Source organism: Chrysochloris asiatica, unplaced genomic scaffold (genome assembly GCF_000296735.1).
Source record: "Chrysochloris asiatica unplaced genomic scaffold, ChrAsi1.0 scaffold00098, whole genome shotgun sequence".
NCBI classification, from domain to species: domain Eukaryota; kingdom Metazoa; phylum Chordata; class Mammalia; order Afrosoricida; family Chrysochloridae; genus Chrysochloris; species Chrysochloris asiatica.
The window spans coordinates 6,829,649-6,844,169 of record NW_006408616.1 but is presented as its reverse complement, the minus strand read 5'-3'; the positions used below and the strand labels follow the sequence as shown (position 1 = coordinate 6,844,169).

General features: G+C 39.5%; 1 protein-coding gene across 1 annotated transcript in view; it reads right to left on the bottom strand.

Annotated features, from left to right (window-relative positions):
- Positions 1-2,270: 2,270 nt before the first annotated feature.
- RASSF8 (Ras association (RalGDS/AF-6) domain family (N-terminal) member 8) overlaps positions 2,271-14,521 on the bottom strand; it is a 24,298-nt gene continuing 12,047 nt past the window's right edge. The window contains exons 2-4 of the mRNA XM_006866955.1: positions 7,933-8,822; positions 4,294-4,438; positions 2,271-3,015 (exon numbers count right to left, since the gene is read on the bottom strand). Coding sequence (XP_006867017.1) covers positions 2,894-3,015; positions 4,294-4,438; positions 7,933-8,822 — 1,157 coding nt within the window. The 3' untranslated portion in view covers positions 2,271-2,893. The remainder of the gene's footprint in view (positions 3,016-4,293; positions 4,439-7,932; positions 8,823-14,521) is intronic.

Genomic DNA, 14,521 nt, shown 5'->3' with positions numbered 1-14,521 from the left:
AATGTTTTTCTTTGTGAATAAGATCTCCATTTTTCTAAACAACAAAATGATTCTTAATATATATGATAGGATCTTTAAAAGTAAGGCATATATTGGGCATCCGTAAATCATTATTGCCAAGAATGCTACAAATTATTTCAATTTTTAATGTTTCCAATTTAAAAATATATGTAGATATGAAATAACTATTATAAGTTGAGAGCAAATGTATACAGATTGTGGTTATTTAGATAGGAATCATTTATTTCTCAAGTTACTTGCAAAATAGTATGATGACAAGGTCAACTTGATAACTCCAAGAACCTTCCCCCCACCACTCAAAAAACACAAAAAAACTAATTGAGGTCTGCCATTTAGCTGGATTAGGAAAGGTAACTTTGCATTATTACTTTCAGTACTCTATAAGCTTTATATATTTTCATAGCCATTCTTAAAAATTTTTCATAGGAAACCTAAATACAGCAGCATTCTCAGCATTCATTAAACCAAAACTAAGTCAAATGTGTTAAAACATCCAAAGTTGCTTTCATGCATAAGACACAATATATTTCCTCTTACCATGACACTAATATATTAACCCATTTTTATTTATTCCATGTCAATAAGACAGATAACGTATTTTCCTCAGAATTAAAAAAAATATTTTCAATTTCAGATTCAAGTCTTAATTGTATTGTACCAAATTCTGATCAGAGGGAATGCAAAAATGACAAAGTGGTGTTAGACCATACTAGTCGAGACATGACTTGTGAATCCGAGTTAAGGGTTTATTTAAGTCATTTAAGGGTGTTGGACTCATGTGGTACTTTAATGAATTGAAACAAAAAGATTATGTGTGTATAGATAGAGATTCATGTCCTGTAAAAGTCAAGGTATTTTATTTTATTATTTTAACCTGGGAAAAGAACATAACCTGTTTTGTGTTAACGTACGTCTAGGTGATGCTCTTAGAAATAATTTAAGCTAAATTGCACAACAGCCAACCAGAAGCATCTTTATTTTTCAAAGCCTTTATGTTAAAAATTCCGTAGAATCACTGTCTTTCTTTTATTCACTTTTTGTACCACCACATTTAATGTAAAACTATCTTGTGAATTGTGGGAGGGAGGCATTACCTATTCTATTTCTCTTTGTTGTTGTTGTTGTTGTTAAGTGCTGTGGAGTCGGTTCCGACTCATAGTGACCCTTCACAGGGTTTCCATGGCTGCAAATCTTTACAGGAGCAGAAAGCCTCATCTTTCTCCCGCAGAACAACAGGTAATTTCAAACTGCTGACCTTGATGTTAGCAGCCCAGTTCGTAACCACTACGCTACCAGAGCTCCTTATTTCTCTCTAACTGACAACATAATTTGTGGCAAGAAAGAAATTCAATATAACAATTCACCTTTTCTCTATTGATATTATTGGCTGATGAGGAAAGAAAATCTTATTTTGAGATGTTTATCTTAATATTTGAAGAAGTTTTGTGTGGTACCCTTAAAAATAAAGTTGTCACATGTGATGGGGTAAACATGACTAAATCATAGTTGTTAATGGACAGCAAATTGTAGAAAGCTGAAGTCTATTTCTCTTTGGATGAAAGGCCAACAAGGATGTTGTAAATTTAAATAAACATTTACCTTGAAATGTTTAACTGTAAACACCATTGCATACAATTTCCTTCTGAAGTATAGGTGAATGCTTGTTTCTACATGATGTAAGCAGAAGTCATTACTGTTCTCACTCCCTTAAAGATACTTATGGCTTAAAAAAAAAAAAAAAAGGTACTGAATTTAACTTTATTTCGTTGTTAAAAAAAAAAAAACCTACCTCCAATCTACTTTCTCTTTGTCTAACAGACTGGAAAAATCACAACAGTTTATATGTTTTGGGTAAATTATGTGCAAGAAAAATTTACAACTATGTGGTTAAGCCAATGCCAATAGACCAGACACATACAGGGTGGGTTATTTAAAGGGTATGTCACTTACAGTAACATTCGTAAAGTAGACCAATCTGGTTCCTCAATATTTATACTCAGAAGATCCACAGGAGTAAATTGACAAGGCAGGGCAGATAGAAAACACAGCATCTAACAGAAAAGCCCTATGTCTGTTTTGAGAGATACTCAATAATCACATCTTTGTCCAACAGTGTTTGAAACACAAAAACATTGTAAACAGAGAATTTGCCTCATGAAAAGATTTCTGTTCTGGCAATGTGGTAATTCATATTTTGGAAATCACACAAAGCAAAGATTAAACAACAACAATAACAACAACAAAAACCTAACCTTGAAGTATTTCTCTAACTAAGTAACAGCTAGGACAGATTCACAAAATAAATGCAAGTGGGTTCTTTTGGAGTTCTTTTCAATGGTGGAGCACCCTATGACGCGTGTGTAGCTGTATGGATGGAGCAACATATGGATGCAGTTTGGCAAGAGGCACACAAAGTCATAATCACGTAAAATGAGACAAGAATTAAGCCACAGGATACATACTAAAAATATTAAAACACCTACATTCACGCATCCATTGATTACATGGAATAAATTAAACTAAGCCAGTCACATATGAGTACTTCTCTTCACTCTTAAGTCACTTTATTTATGTATACACATAGAATAACATTTTTCCTAATGCTCTCAAAACACTACAAATAAAAAGGAAGGCCTTGCGATATAGCTGCTGGACAGGAATGGCAACACTGTTGAAGTATGAAAACAGTCTCTTTGTTCTTTAGCATCAGTGCACAGGGTATGGCTCCAAGTGGTATGCAATTTAGGACAGAAAAATGATACAGTAGCTTGTGAAATATCTCCTCTGTTCATCATTGGCACAAATCAAAGAAGAAATTTTTACTGTCCTTGGTACCTTTATTGGGTCTCTCTCCCAAAGACACACGATGTTGTTATACATATATGCCTTCAGGATTAAAGCCAGATGAGATAGGATTCTGTAGAATACGAAGGTTACTGGGGAGCTGCCGAGATGAACCAGGTCGCTTCAAGGACCCAGCCTGAAATGGTGCCTCTACACAGGAAATAAAGAGAGTCACTAGTTTAATCCATTACCTTGGAGTATTCAAGCAATATGAAAACATTAAAACGTTTCCTGCTCTAAGAGAACCGGAAGCAGAGAGCTGCATGTAGTAACAATCTAAAAGAAAAGACCATCTCTGACCTTCTCAAATAGAAGTCAACTGGGTAAGTGAATTTTTGGTGATTTGAACCAAAAGTTAATAAATTTTTAAATGGTAAGAGTCTTAGTCTCCTAGTGCTACTATAACAGAGATAGATACAAGTGGGTGACTATGGTGAATGGAAATTTACTTTCTCTCAGCGTGGGCCAGAAATCCAAATGAAAGGCATCAATTCTAAGGAATGGCTCTTTCTGTCTACTTTTGGAGACAATCCACGATTCATTCAGCTTCTCATCCTCAGTTCCTTGGTGACATCAATCTTTCCCCATTTGTGCTTCCTTGCTTCTGCACCCATCTGCGTCTTTAAAACCTCAAGAGTGACTGGTTTAAGATACACCCTACACTGATATAGCCTCATTAACATAAAAAGAAAACTCTATGCCCAAATGAGATTACATCCAAAGGTATGAAGTTTAGGATTCCAGCACATTTTTCTTGGAACAATTCAATCAATAACAGTGAGTATTTTGCTTCTTTTCTTGGCTGCTCATACCACATATATACATGAGATTTGGAAGTGTCTTTTAGATTTAAGCACAAATTAATAGTAAAGACTTTTAGGAGAGGAAGAAAGACAAGAGAAGCAACAGAAATGAGATAAACCAAATTCAAATTAAAAGACTCATATCTAGTTTAGGAAATTACTTTATACTTTGGGAAACAATTTCATAAAGAAGCAAGTGCAAGCTAATCATGTTTATCTGCTGATTGATTACAAGTTCACTGAAGGAGCTCTGGTAGTGTAGTGGTTATGAGTCGGGCTGCAAACCTCAAGGTCAGTAGTTTGAAACTACCAGCTGTTTCGTGGGAGAAAGATGAGGCTTTCTGCTCCCATAAAGATTTACAGCCTCGGATACCCTGCACAGGGTCACTATGAGTTGGAACTGACTCCACGGCAGCACAGAACTGCCACCACATAACCGCCACCACCATCAGAAGCTCACTTAAATAAACACACAACCTAAGTATTACTGGTGTTCCTTCGAGCAAGAAGTTTTAAAATTGGCCCCCAAATTAGCTGCGAACACTGTAACGGAATGTAAGCCATTTATTCAAAGTGAATCAGTGAGAACAAAGGAACACAATAAAAAGATTTATCAACATCTTACCCTTTTCAATGTCTGCAGGGGAGGCCTCCACTTCAATGGGCTCGGCTGGCAACACGGTCACTTTTGTCCCCGTCTGCTGGATAAATTGCTGGAGATTGACTTGCCGCAGTTCTTTAGTCAGCTGCTCCAGTTCTTGTTCTTTGTCCTAGAAGAAAGTAAAAAAAAAAATTTTTTTTTTCTAAATGTTTACTATTGGCCAGCTAGAGACAAACCTTCAGCTATAGGGGTTGAATGTGGCATACTTGCTTTCACAAGAACACACTGGACAGATCTGGTTTATACTGTACAATGGGCTAAAGAGGTCGCTTCTCTCTGTGGCTTGGGCAAGCAAACACACAAAGGACAGACAATAGCACATCCATATCTTCCTGTTAGATGGGATGCTTTCCTCTACCGGCACTTCACAATGTACCTGCTGCTACAAATATGCTATATCTATAAACTTTCATCAACAAAATACTGGTTCCCATCTACATCAATGATGCAACAACATTGACAGGCTGCTCACAACAAAGTTTCTCTATTAACTGTTATAGGATCAGCACTGTACTGCAAACTACAAGGTCAGCAGTTCAAATCCACCAGCTGCTCCTCGGGAACCCTATACAGAGTTGCTGTGAGTTGGATCCAACTCGACAGCACGTAAAACAACAATTGGACTCTTGGTGTGGCACTGTAGGATCAGCATTGGACTGTGAACCTCAAGGTCAGCAGTTGAAACCCACCAGCTGCTCGTCGGAAATACGGGGTAGCTATGAGTCGGAAATGACTCAACAGCACTTAATAATTACACAAGCTTAGTTGTCATTTGTGAAGTCCTGGTGTGGTACTGTGAGTTAATGCACTGGACTGCAACGTTGGTTTCAACTGTAAGGTTGGCGGTTCAAGATCAATAACTGCTCCTAGGAAACACTACACAGGGGCTGCTGAGTTGGTTCCGACTCATAGTGACCTGTGTGGGGTTCCCAAGGAGTGGCTGGTGAGTTTGAACCGCCAACCTCACGGTTCAAACCAACTTTATGGTTGAGTGTTTATCCTACAGTGCAATATAGTCAGTGACAGGGAAAGCAGATCACATCTCTTCATGAAACCCCAGTTTTCTCTGCTTGTGGACCTGCCCTATTCTAAAGATGCTCTTCCCAAATGACAATGTGTGCAGGCAGTACTTGGGGGCCAGGGATGTTGATAAAATATAGATTATGCATTTCTCCTAAGTGTTTCCTGAAGCTGCCCAGCACAGGTCAGCTTAATAGAAATGGCCCAGCACAGTCCAATGGAACGTTCCCCAATGATGAAAATGTTCTGCATTGTCCAACATAGGGAGTGCTAAACACATGTGGCTGCTGGAAAGTTTTAAATGTGGCCAGGTGTGACCGAAAACAGAAATTTAAATTTATTTAATGTTTTTGAAACAGCTTTATTGAAGACTATTTAATTTTCATTAATTTGTCACATAAGGCTAGTGGCCAGCACAGAGCTAAATACATTCTCATCAGCTGTGTCTACTTTTCACCTCATCTGGGGTCACTTACGCTGCTTGGCAACTAAACTCCCATTGCACCTACCACAGTGTCTTTTCAGGGTCTACGTGGTGAGATCAATGTTTTTGCATATGAACTGGAGAGGTACATCTATGCTGCTCTCCACAAGAAAGCCAAGGTGGGGCCTCTGGAGAGGGGAGGAGGAAAAGGGATGTTTACATCTCAGGAAGGAAGATGGGGCTAGCACCAATACAGAAGGGATAGAGCTGTAGCTGGCCAGCCACACAAGCTTTGGAAAGTCAGTCCTTGGTAATCTCTCTTGGCTTTGCTTTCCCTAGCTCTACAAGAAGATCAGATGCACTATCTCATCATTAGTGTCTAGTCCAGCTATAAGATTCTATTTTCTTATATCCAATTACTGAATGCTACAACTGCCACAGTAAAGACAGCTTCCTTCTTATTAGTGTGACTTCATTTCTCATTTTGTTCTCATCTCACATCCAAGTTCTGTTATAAGTCACAAGGATTCTAAAAATCCTGTCAACAAGGGTAGGCTTCTAATTGTATAAATGTAAAGAAAAGTGGACAACAGTTAACAAAAACACAATTATTAAATCAATGAAAATTTCTACTTTCAATCACACTTGGCCACATTTAAAGTGCTTACTAGCCATGTATAGAACTACTATACAAAAGTGGTGCTGCAGGATAATGCGCTGGACTGTAATGTCAGTTTGAACCGCGAGGTCAGTGGTTCAAACTCACCAGCTGCTCCTTGGGAACCCTATACAGGGTCGCTATGGGTTGGAACCGACTCGTCAACACGTAACAACAAACAACAACTACATAAAAGAAGGTAACAGGAATATATTAATAACGTTGAGTGTTGCAGACTGCAATTACTGAGATGTTGAGGCCCTGTATCATGGACGAAAAACCAACACAGCGGCGCCACTCAGACTTGCTGGCCAGAGACCCTGAGGGCCCAAGAAAGTAACCTCTGGACGTCCCGGGTTCATTGGCTTTTACGAACTCACTGTTGGGCTAGCTCTGTATAATTTTCTTTAGTCCTATCACTCATTCTATGCTTCGAACTCCAGTAATTGTAGCTTCTGAGAAAATGGTTTCTTATGTGCCTCTCTTAATGTCTCCACTGTGTTGGCAGTGCTTAAGGTTCTGGGAACAAATCTCTCTGAGGAAAAAACTCTGGCCACCTGGCAAACATAGCTGTTCTTTATCAGATTATTCAGTTGTGTTTGATATTAACTTAATACATGAGCCCTTGATACCCATGGACAAATATTAAAACAAAAACCTCTGCTAAAGCCGAGGCCTAAAAGTTCCTAGGGTAAGTTTGCTGGGAGACGCTGGTGAAAAAAATCCCCTAAGGAATTCACCCAAAATAGATTGGTGTCTTCCGGGGTTTTGTCCAAAGAATAATAGCGACAGCCTTCTCAGATCGTCCCCAGGTGCAGACCATTAACATAGGTGTCCTCCTTCCTCCTGCAAGCCTCGGCCAGGTAGCCAAAACAGCTGGATCCCTTTCAGACCTTTTGAATCCTTTTCTCACTGAAGATAAGGTGCTATAGGTATATTAATTAGGCTTGAGAAACCTCGAGTTGCTGTCTTGGGATTCGAACCTAGAAAGTACTATATAACAATTTGCTTGAATTTCTAGAAAATTAAGGATGTTAGATTATCAAGACAATTTGTGATGTATGTTTTAGAATTTGTTCCTGTAAATCATTGTGTCCTGTTTTGAATGATTAATCACATTTCACTTCTGTACCCTGACTTAATAAACCCCGCCGCCTTCCTTTGTGTAAAGCTCCTCTCTGCAATAAAAAGAGGCACGGACTGAAGCCCGCATGCCTTACGGCTTGCAGGGCATGCATTACGGGCAGGCATTGCAGTTGGCAAGGTGTGCATACTGCTTGCCTAGCCATGAGGTTTACAATGCAGGATCTGTCAGACGCCACTCTGACATGCACTCTGGTCTCGGGGTGTCTTCTTGTCTCTCTTGTTGCGTCTTTGTGTGTATTCTTTCTTTATCTCTGTCGCCGCCAGAACTCCCTACTTCGTGAACTGAACCCCCAAGTCCAGGCCAGTTCTCCACAGTTGAGTATACAAAATACATTATACATAAACATGTTCTTACCTGTAATCGCCTGGTGGCTTGTCCAAGAGATCTTTCCACAGCTTTAATGCCATTTTCCAACCTCAGACTCTGCTGGCCTTGAATGTCAATTTCCCCTTTGACTTTACCAATTTTTCCCTTAACTTCTTCTTCATTCACTTGTGCCTCCTGAACCTCCCGCTGCAGTTTTTCTGCTTCAAGGCCATTTTCCATTGTCTGGATCTGAGCCAAATAGTCCTTTAATTTACTCTCACATTCTGTTATTTTCTGCCTTATCTCTTGAAGCTGATCCTTCAACTGTTTTTCATTTTCCTGTTCAATCTGCAGCTCATTTTCCCAAAATTCTTCCTCCTCAATTTCTACATCATTTCTTTTGATCTTTTGCTCTAGGCGGACAATCTCCTCTTCAAGGTTAGAATTATATTTTTGCTCCCAAAATCGTATTTCTACCTCATGTGATTCCAGCTGTCTCTCAATTGACTGAAGCTTCTCTGTCTGCAAATGGATCAGCTTCTTTAATTCGTCTGCTGTTGTTCTGTAGTTATTCAGCACCTTTTGCTTGAATTCAGTTTCTTTACTTTTCCCAAAAATGTCCATTAATCCTTTGGCACCTCCTGTAAATGTTAGTGATTTCCTTTTGGGCTCTCTCCTTTTGATTGATTTGTCATTCGGAGGCCTCAGTTTGGCTAAGGGAGGCAAACTCTGTCTGTATAAAGTTCTTTCAGGAATTCGAGCCACACTATCTGAAGTGGGTCGCTCACTGAGAGATGGCCCTGTGCGACGCAAAATGAGCTGGACATCACTGGCATACTGCCCCCATTTGTTTAAGGAGATGATGGGGTTTTCATGAGGTGCTAAGTGTCTTTCAGTATCTCTCCATTTTTCTATAAGGGTATACCTTCCAGTGCGACCTAAGCAAGAAAGATAGGATTCAACAGTTACTAGTTATGCAATAGCTGAAATAATACAACAGAGGGCGCTACTTGACAACTGTGTATTAAAAGAAAATACCTATTTTCATATTGCCATTTAGAATACACACAGCAAAACACACACCAATTCAACCATTTCTATACATACACGTTAATGACAGTGACTGCATTCGAGTGTGCAACCACTTTCAACTCCCATATTCTGAGTGGTTCCTCCTCATTAACATAAACTCACCACCTCTTAGGCTCCTATCCAATCTTTGGAGTTGTTGTTGTCATTTTGATCCCATATAGATCGTTCTTAAAGGAGCATAATGCTCAAAACAGACATTTTTTTTTTGCTAGTTAAGCTAAACTACTATTTGGTTTTAAGAAAATTCCAGCTGATAGTTTTGGTTTAAGGTTTAAATATTATCTTAGGGCAATATTTTCCGGCAGTATTTCCAGGGCTTTAGAGTATCTAGATTCCAGGGAAACAGTTTAATGGCAAAGAAGGTAGTTATGCATGGATACAATTAGCCACACATTCGATATCTTGCTTCTCCTTGCTGACTCTTCTTCTTCTTTTGCTGTTTCAGGTGAACAGAAACCAACTGCTGTGCCGTGGAAGACTGCTTGCAGCTTTTAAGACCCCAGGCACTGTATATCTATAGAGCTAAGAGGGAGAAGAGAAGTACTAAACATTTTATTAGGCCAATTAACTGGGATGTCCCATGATACTGTTACTCTAAACCTCTGAGCCAAGGGCCCAAATTCTATGAGGTTTTATTTGTGTAGAAGCAGCCTCAGCATCTTTTTTGTCATTTCTGTAAACATATCTATCACATAACTTTTGCCATCTCAGCTTTTTACAGGTGTACAACTTCTTGACAGCAATTACAACAATTGGCTATAAAACCTACCCCCTTAATCAATTTACTTTTTTTCTTGAGCGACATCAAAAGGTAGAGTTTTCAAGTCAACCATGTACTGCCTTTAAAATCTTCACTTGAAGATACAGAAATCTTCAAGAATAATTTAATCCAGAATAAAATGACTGGATATAAACTACCTATATGCTTTCAGACACTGCTTAGAAATTCAACTTTACACTTTAAACCTCAGAGTATCTTACGTGTCTGTCAAATATCTGATTGTCTAGACCAGGGGTGGAGAACATCTGGCCCAAAGCTGTATAAGGCCTGTGGAAATTCTGCCAAGGCAACCGCAGGTGGGACTCAAAATTCAATAAATCTAGGAGGTTTCTTTATAGCAACATAAATTCATACTAAGTGATGTTATAAATATCCAAATGGCACTTGGCAGAAAGAAAGGTCCCCCACCACGGTCTAGACCTTCTTGTTTAGGGAAAGACCTCTAATTGGGACAAAGGAGAAAAAGAGAACACACTAGAATTTCTCATTTGAAGGTGTGAGTGGTTGGTTCTATGAAGTAGGTAGAATTTCAAAACTTGAATCAACGTCTACCTTGTACCTGCTACTCTGCTAACAGGTAACTGTTCCCCCTTGAGTTCTTAGTCAACCCATAGCTCACCTAGCTGGTATCTTCTTGTTCATGTGGCCAAAAAAAAAAAAAAAAAAAAAGAAAATCACCTCAGTGTAAGTAGCCCTTCAAAATAATCTCATATATAAAGAGTCTTGGTTGTGGCACTGTGGGTAAATGCACTGGACTGCAAACTTGGTTTGAACCACAAGGTCGGTGGCTCAAGCTCACCAGCTGCTCCTTGGAAACTATGCAGTGTCGCTATGGGAACCGACTCTATGGCATTTAACAACAACAACAACAACAACAAAGAGGAAAGGCTCGGTTCAGTTTAGGTTGTAATGCTTTCAGGATTCTTGTGGGAAAAAAATTTTTTTAATGACATTATCAACAAAAACAGAATTAAAAACAAAAACAATCTGAACCTAATAAAATCATGGAGGTAAAGTAAAGTTTCAGAAGATAATATAATAAGCTTGAGAAAACTTTCTATATATTTTCATTTAAGGTGAATGATCCAGATGAATCCTTTTCATTTTGTTAAAGTGTCCATTAGTTGTTAATAGTACTATAAAGTATCTGGCCCTGCCATCTAGCAATTATTATAATGCAATATACAGCTATTGCTTTACCTTCTGTGCCTTCTTTAGTTTCTGGTCCAGTTAAGAGTGTTTCTTAGAATAAGTGAGTCAATAAAAAGAGATTTGAATTTGCAAATATGAACATCTATGTATCCAATTCAGAACTAGCACAAAGATAATGATTTTACTCTATATATATTGCCATGTTCTCCTTTTAAGAAACCTGAATTTTGGTATAGGTGACAGCCAGTGTTTTGGAGGCAAAAAGACTTGAATTTTAATTCCAAGCACATTACTAACTAGACAAGAAACTTAACTCCAATGGGGTGGGTACACTTATGTGGCATTGGGGAAGCACTGGACAGTAAACCACAAGGTTAGTGGTGGTTTGAGCCCAGCAGCCACTCACTCCGTGGGAGAAATATGAGGCTTTCTGCTCTGGCAAAGATTTACAGCCTTGGAACCCCTATGAGTTGGAACTAACTCGACAGTCTTTAACAGCAACAACAACAACAACAGTTCCTGGCACTTAGAGGTAAACAATACGCGTTGTTGTTAAGTGCTATCCAGTTGGTTCTGGCTCATAGTAACTCTATCTATGTACACCAGAATGAAACACTGCTCAGTCCTGTGCCATCCTCACAATTGATCCTATGTTTGTGCCCATTGTTGTTGTCACTGTGTCAACCTATCTCATTGAGGGTCTTCCTCTTTTTCACTGACTCTTTTCTACTCAAGGGATTGGTCCCTCCTGATAACGTCCAAATTACGTGAGGCAAAGTTTTGCCATCCTTGCTTCTAATGATCATTCAGGTCGTACTTCTTCCAACTGATATTTGGGGTTTTTTGGCCGTACATGGTGTATTTAATATTCTTTGTCAACATCATAATTAAAAACCTTCAATTCTTCTGGTTTCCTTATTTACTGTCTAGTTTTTGCATGCATATTGTTGTTGTTAAGTGCTGTTGATTCCAACTCATAGTGACCCTTGAATAGTGAGCTCAAATTGCCTGACTTTGCGGTTCAAAGCGACCTTGCAGACCAGTGCATTAACGCACAGTGCCACACTCTAGGATTCCTACATGCATATTGATGTTGTTGCTAAGTGCCATTGAGTTGGTTCAGACACATAGCAACTCTGATAGGGTTTTTTTGTGTGTGCCTGTATGGGAAGAAGACAGTCTTCTTTCTCAAATGCTGACTTACAGGTAGGGCAGAATGACACTGAGGGAGAGGCAAAGTACAGTGGCCAGTACTCTGAAACAGACTACACGTGGCTCTGAGAGGGTCCCTAAACAGCAATGGAAGTCATTACCATCCCAACTAAAAGTAGCAGTAACAGCATTTACAAGCACACAGGGTCCTTCCTAAAAGTTCATGATTCACCTACATGCCCTCAATTCTCATGACACCTCCCTTCAAGGCAGCAAATAGGGACAATGAGGAAGCCACAGTCTGTTTTTGCCCCGAGAACTGTTTGTCAGGTCCACTCTCAGTGAGTCAGTCCCTAGAAGTTGGGTTCAGTACATGGAGGCAGGGCCATTGGCTGGCTTAGCAACTTGTCCATTATGCTGATTTTAGTATCTTGCTTCTCAATGTCCTCATACGGAGTCCAGGACAAGTCATGCTGAAGCTTGTAGGCACCAAGGAAGTTGTGTGGACAACTTGTCCCCCGTTCCTTTGGAGAAATTATGGAAAAATACTGCTGACCACTCTCTCATTTATACAGATAGTAAATGTTGCCAGGTTTTTTCACAATATTACAAGCTATGTAGTGCAAGTCAGCATCTCTGTGAGCATCTTCTGATACCTTCCTGACTTGTTCTTGCAAATGTTGGATTTGCTCAGCTATGACAGTCAGCTTATTGGTGGCATTTGCTCAGATGAATTAATCAGCCTTCTGTACCTGCTGTGCGAGCACCACGAGGTCTAAGGGGTCCCCGGCCACAAGGGCCAATCCACTGGGGGTTGGGGTGAGCTCCACCAGGGCTCCTGTCTCAGGTAGAACCCCTTGATTTTCAGTAGCTTCCTCCATCCGCACCGATGTTAAGAGTGGCCGCCATAACTCTCCTGATAGGGTTTTTGATGAGCAGCTGGTGAGCTTGTACTGTGGACCTTGCAGATCAAACCGATTTTGCAGTCCAGCAAATTAACCCACAGCACCATACTAAGGCTCTGCATGCATATTGTTGTTGTTGTTAAGTACCACCGTGGAGTCGGCTCCGACTCATAGTGACCCTGCACAGGGTTTCAGAGGCTGTAAATCTTTACGGGTGCATAACGTCTCATCTTTCTCCCGCAGAACCGCTGGTAGTTTTGAACTGCTGACCCTGAGGTTGGCAGCCCGACTCGTAACCACTACGCAACCAGAGCTAGGCATGCAAAAAAATGGAAATTATCATAGCTTGGTTCAGGCACATCTTAGTCTTCAAAGTATGTTGTTTGATTTCCTGAAGGCTACTTGGTTATTAATCTTGCATCTAAGTAAAATGAAATTCCTGTTTATTATGATGTTGATTTGGTCCAGTTGTGAGGATTCTTGTTTTCTTTATGCTGAGGTATAATCCATACTGAAATTGTAGTCTTTCATCTTCATTAGTAAGTGCTTCAAGTATTCTTCCATTTCAGCAAGCAAGGTTATATTAGATGTACGTCAACTGTTGTTAATAAGTCTTCCACCACTCCTAATGTTATTCTTTTTCCTAAAGTAAGGTGAAAGGATGAAACTTCTTTCAATTTCTGAATTTTAAATCATTCAATGTCTTCTTGTTCTGTCACATGACTGCTTCTTGGTCTATGTTCAGGTTCCACATGGGAACACTTAAGGGTTCTGAAATTCCCATTCTTCACAATGTTATCCATAATTGGATACGATCCATACAAATGTTTCTGTATATTCATTAAAACACAGGGAAAAAGCTTTCTGGTAACCTCTGCTTTGAGTAAAAATCCATCTGGTGTCAGCAGTGATATCTCTTATTCTATATTCTCTGCTGAATCCAGCATGAATTTTTAGTAGTTTCAAGCTGATGTATAGTTTGTAGCTGTTTTTGAATTATCTCCTGAAAAAATTTATTTATGTATGATATTAATGATATTGTTCAATATTTCGGCATTCCGTGGGATCCCCTTTTTTGGGATTGTGTACAAATATGAATCACTTTCAGTCAGCTGGCTGGGTAGCTGTCTTGCAAATTTCTTGGCATAAGTAACAGTTATTGCTGTGTTCTCTCAAACTGGCTCGTACTCATATAGAAACCTGTATAGAACCACCGACCTTGCTGTTAGCAGTCCAGTGCTCATCCTACAGTGCCACACCAGGACTTCAGAGATGACAGCTATTGTTTCTGTTGTTAAGTGCTGTTACGTTGGCTCTGAGTCATAGTGACTTTCCAAGGAGTTCCTGGTGGGTGTGAACCACCCACTTTGTGGTTAGCAGTAGAGTGCTTATCCTACAGCACCACACCAGGACTCCAGGCGACAGCTTTGTTGTTGTTAAGTACCACTGAGTAGGTTCTGATTCATAGTAACCCTGTATACATTTTCCATTTGGTTTTCTAACTCCAGATCTTTGCACATTTCATTATAATATTTGACTTTGTCTTCTCGAGCTG